General features: G+C 34.5%; 1 protein-coding gene across 1 annotated transcript; it reads left to right on the top strand.

The window, feature by feature from the left end:
• The first annotated feature begins 1,288 nt into the window (after nucleotides 1-1,288).
• LOC111900798 (zinc finger BED domain-containing protein RICESLEEPER 2-like) lies at nucleotides 1,289-3,049 on the top strand. Its single transcript, XM_023896679.2, has 5 exons — nucleotides 1,289-1,526; nucleotides 1,643-2,088; nucleotides 2,170-2,691; nucleotides 2,735-2,867; nucleotides 2,958-3,049. The coding sequence occupies exons 1-5, from the start codon at nucleotides 1,289-1,291 to the stop codon at nucleotides 3,047-3,049; spliced, it is 1,431 nt and encodes a 476-aa protein (XP_023752447.2).
• The last annotated feature ends 1,665 nt before the right edge of the window (nucleotides 3,050-4,714 follow it).

Below are 4,714 nucleotides of genomic sequence, written 5' to 3'. Positions count from 1 at the left end.
GTCCCTTATGCTCCCTGAACACCTCTTATCGAAACCCTAGCTGCCTTGAGTGATCTAAGGCCATTTTTGGTGCATTTTGGTGGATTGTGAAGCTTGAAAAGAGGAAGGAAGCTTGGGAGTTCGAGTTAGGACTTGTAGATCCAGAGATCTTATTCCATCTTCAGCTCAAGTAAGGTAAATGCCCCATGTTTTGGTCTTTCTTTTGGTTGTTCATCTTTAGGGCTTAGATTTTGGGTGCATTTAGGGCTTTCTAAGTAGGGGTGTGCAAAAAAACCGTAAAACCAAACCGATCCGGCCGATCCAAAACCGAAAAAAACCGAAACTGAAAAATCTGTAACCGAAAAAACTGAAACCGAAAAATCCGCATACATACGGTTCGGTTTCGATTTTGGTATTTAGATACTCGCGGATACCCGAACCGAACCGTCATTATATATATATATATATATATATATATATATATATATATATATATATATATATATAATCTATATTATGTAATATGTAGTATATAACTAGCCCATATTAGATTAAATTCTTATCAGCAACCCAATGGCCCAAATCATCAACAATCCTACATCCGGCCTAGAGAGTTAGACATCGGATTTGATGATCAGACATCGCCTAGAACCCTAGACGACTACACATTCTACACTCGCTCTCCACCTCTCAGATCGTCTTCAGTCGCGACTCGTGATTAGGGCATTCGACCATTTGCCACTCCATACTCAACTACATTTGCAACAATTAGATCGACGAAGCCTTTCATCAAGAGCTGAATTGAACGCAAGAGTCGGAAATAGCCAACACCTTCAAACCTTCAATCCGCTCTTCTTCCAATCGACAGTCAACATTGTCGGATTTCTCTTGTTTGACACCCCTTTCCTTCGTTCGTTTTTTCTTCTTTCTGCATTTGACTTACTGCATATGGCTTAGTTGTTAATCTGATATAGTGATTAATGCTTTTTTTTTTATACTTCGACATATACTCGAATATTTAGATCGAATATTTAGCTTTTAATGATTTTTTTTTTGTTAATGACTTAGTTGTTAATGTAATCTGATATTATGATTAGTGACTTTTATGTACCATATTATGTATATGTATGATGAACTAAACTTAATGTATGATATGTTTATGTATGTTTCTGTAATCTGATTTCTGTCTATCTCTAATTATCTATGTAACCTGATTTTTTTCTACTGTCTATGTATCAATGTGACAATGTATGTATTTCATCAGCAAAAATTGATTATTCTAACTTGTGTGACACTATGATAGAAACAAATGGCTGAAATGGAGGTTGATGGCGATACTTTACCAATACAACAATCTAGAATTTCAAATGCAAGTGTTAATCCTTCACCTACAATAGATTCTGCTAAGAAAGTGGATGAAGGGAAAAAGAATGAAAAGAGAAAGCAAAAACCGGAAACTTCTGAAGCATGGGCTCATTTTATTAGAGATCCTGATGATCATGATTACTCGGTTTGTAAGCATTGTAGTAGACGATTGCATTGTCCTAGTAAGAATGGAACTAGTTCTATGCAGAATCATGCTGCACATTGCACTAAGAACCCTCATAACATCGATAAAAAAAACAAAAGCTATTGATGTTTTAAAACCAATCTTCTGTACAAGAAAGTGGAGAAACTGTTTCTACATTTGTCCCTTGTAAATTTGACCAAACCAAGTGTAGATATTTGTGTGATAGAATGATCATTATTGATGAATTACCTTTCAGGACTGTCGAACATGAAGGGTTCCGTGACCTTGTGAAAATATTGCAACAACAATTTCAAATCCCTTCAAGAACCACTATTATTAATTATTGTTTGGAGATATACAAGTCAGAAGCGGAAAAGTTGAAGAAGTATTTTTCTAAGAACAGACAACGAGTTTCTTTAACAACAGATCTGTGGACTTCTAGGCAAAATCTTAATTACATGTGTTTGACAGCTCATTTTATGTATAAAGATTGGACCATTCATAAAAGGATAATCAACTTTTGTCCGGTTTCTGGTCATTCTGGTGAGATAATTGGAAAATATGTGGAGAAGAACTTACTTGATTGGGGAATTGACAAGGTTTTCATGGTTACGGTTGATAATGCTAGTTCAAATGACCTTTTTATTTGATACTTAAAAAGAAGACTGAATGCATGGAAGCATAGTGTGTTAGATAGTCAACATTTTCATATGAGATGTTGTGCCCACATCTTAAGTCTTGTTGTCCAAGAAGGTTTAAAAGATGTAGACACAAATATTACCCGTATTCGATCAGCTGTGAAATATGTGAGGTCTGAGCTTTTATCATTGAAGAGGTTGCCTAAGGAAGAATATTGGGAGCATTTTAGGTGTATGTTACCTTTCTTGAAAGGTTTTTATACATCTACTTTGCGTATATCTGGCTCTTTGTATGTAACTAGCAACAATTATTTTCATGAAGTCTTTGGCATTAGAGCAATGTTAAAAAAAAAGATGATAGCAAGTGATGAGGGTTTTAAAAAGATGGCTGCTAAAATGAAGGAGAAATATGATAAGTATTGGAGCAATTCATCAAAAATTAATGTGTTTTTATTCATTGCTCCAATTCTTGATCCACAATACAAGTTAGGTTATGATTCCTTCATTATTAGCCAAAGTTTTGATGAAGAAAAAGCCAAAAATTTGTGTGATCAAGTAGAGAAAGTATTGCGAGACTTGTATGCTCATTACTTACATGAAATTGGAGTTACTAATTAAAATTCCGACTACTAATTCCGGACATTTTGAAGAAGAGATTCTTATTGATGTTGATGATGATCCGACGACTTTGTTGAACAACGAATACAAAAGATTGTTGGAAGAGAACTCAAGTGGTACAGGTAATTTACAAGTTGTGTTTCTTTTAGTTTTTTTAGTTATACTTACATAATTAGTTTTTTGTTTACTTTAATATTTGGTGATAATTGTAGCTGCAAAATGCAAGTTGGATTGGTATTTGAGTGAGCAATGTGAGCCTTTTGACAACAAGTTCAATTTACGTAGTTGGTGGAAGAAAAATTAAGCAAGATTTTCGGTCATCGCGACAATTGCTAGGGATGTTTTGGCAATTCCAGCTTCAACTGTAGACTTAGAATCTTCATTTAGTACCGGGGGACGTATTCTTGATGCATTTCGTAGCTCATTGACCCCCACAACAGTTGAAGCATCGATATGTTCTCAAAATTGGCTTCGGTCCAAAAATGTTCTGATTGATATTGAGGAAAGTTTTGAAGCTCTTCAAAATTATGAAGCCAGTATGACTTTCTTTTTATAGCTCTTATAATTTCATGTTTTATTCAATCTAATGTATAATTTTTTGTTGTTTCAGAAGTGAATGACTTACCTCAAGCTATATCCGCTCTTACTGTGGATGATTGAAGTTTTATGATGGTAAAATTTTGTATTTTTTGTGCTTTAAAGTGTTGATTATATGCAGTTTTTTATTACAATTTTATTGTTCTTTTCTGTACATTTTGTGTTGTTTTAGTGTGTGTGTTTTAAGCTATTTTGTGTAGTTTTTGTGTTGTTTTTTGTGATGTTTTGTGCAGTTTTTTTGTGGTGTTTCTTATGTTTTTTTTTAACTATTTTGTGCAGTTTTTTTTGTGCTGTTTTGTGTTTTTTTGAGCTGTTTTGTGCAGTTTTTTGTGATGTTTGTGATGCTTTTTAAGTTGTTATTATACTATTTTATATTTGCTGTTTTTTGCTATTTGTACTAAATATATATGTTTTTTTGCAGGTTTGGTGCTGATTTTGAGACGAGTTGCTGTTTTTTTATTTGTTGAAGGGATAATGGAATGTTTTTTTGTGTTATCAAACTAGTGTTAAACACTTGTAAAATATCTCTTGTTGAATTATTTTGTTTTAGATGATTTTGTTTTGAATGAATATTTTACAATTGACTTAAATCTAGCTTGTATTTTTTTGATTAATTTTGTTTTTTATATTAAGCGGGTAACCGTGAACCGAACCGTGGTTACCCTCTTTTAAACGGTTCGGTTCAGTTCGGGTTTTTGCACAATTCGGTCATGTTTCGATTAGTGCATATAAGGTACTCGCCCCGTGATAACGGTTTACAATTTTATTATTATCCGAGCTGAATCGCCCCGTGAACACACCTATTTCTAAGCCATTTCCGGATTTGTGAAGTGATTCATGGAGTTCTACTTTCAGATCTGAGTTATTGGAGGGGTCTCATGGCATAAAGCTGCCAACTCTATGGCCATGAGATCCCCATGCACATTGTAGAGCACCTTTTATGGATTTTTGAGCCAAGAACCCCATGCATGTGCACCAAGTTTGGAAGTTTACATATAAAATGGACATTAGGAGGCCAGATCTATGGTTTTGATGTGTTAAGACCCATTTAAATCAACTGTATAGTAATGGTCAAGGACGAACTCGCCGAGTTGTTCTTGGGACTCGGTGAGTCGAGGCGTAATGACCACCAAATCCATATTGCGAATGGACCAGTTGTTAGGGAGGGAAGTGATGAGTTTTTTTTAGCATTCTAACACTTCCTAAGTGTACATGCAACCCTAATAAACCTTGGATCTATGTTTGTCTAAATACATGCAAAATTTGGTTTCCAAGGTTCATAATCCTATCTAGCATACATGGGGAACTTTTATCTTAAAAGGATGGCTAGAATTACATACCTTGTAGTTGATTTTGATTCCTTGAAACCTTG

Source organism: Lactuca sativa, chromosome 2, assembly GCF_002870075.4.
Source record: "Lactuca sativa cultivar Salinas chromosome 2, Lsat_Salinas_v11, whole genome shotgun sequence".
In the NCBI taxonomy this organism is placed as follows: domain Eukaryota; kingdom Viridiplantae; phylum Streptophyta; class Magnoliopsida; order Asterales; family Asteraceae; genus Lactuca; species Lactuca sativa.
Note: the sequence above shows the minus strand (reverse complement) of the source record. Positions and strands in the feature narration are given on the sequence as shown.

Bases quoted from the DNA above. Each gene is read 5' to 3' on its own strand.
- LOC111900798 (XM_023896679.2), top strand. From the start codon at position 1,289: ATGGCTGAAATGGAGGTTGATGGCGATACTTTACCAATACAACAATCT. The intron at 1,527-1,642 runs GTAAGAATGGAA...CTTCTGTACAAG, and splicing joins TAGACGATTGCATTGTCCTA to AAAGTGGAGAAACTGTTTCT. The intron at 2,089-2,169 runs GTTTTCATGGTT...AATGCATGGAAG, and splicing joins TTGATTGGGGAATTGACAAG to CATAGTGTGTTAGATAGTCA.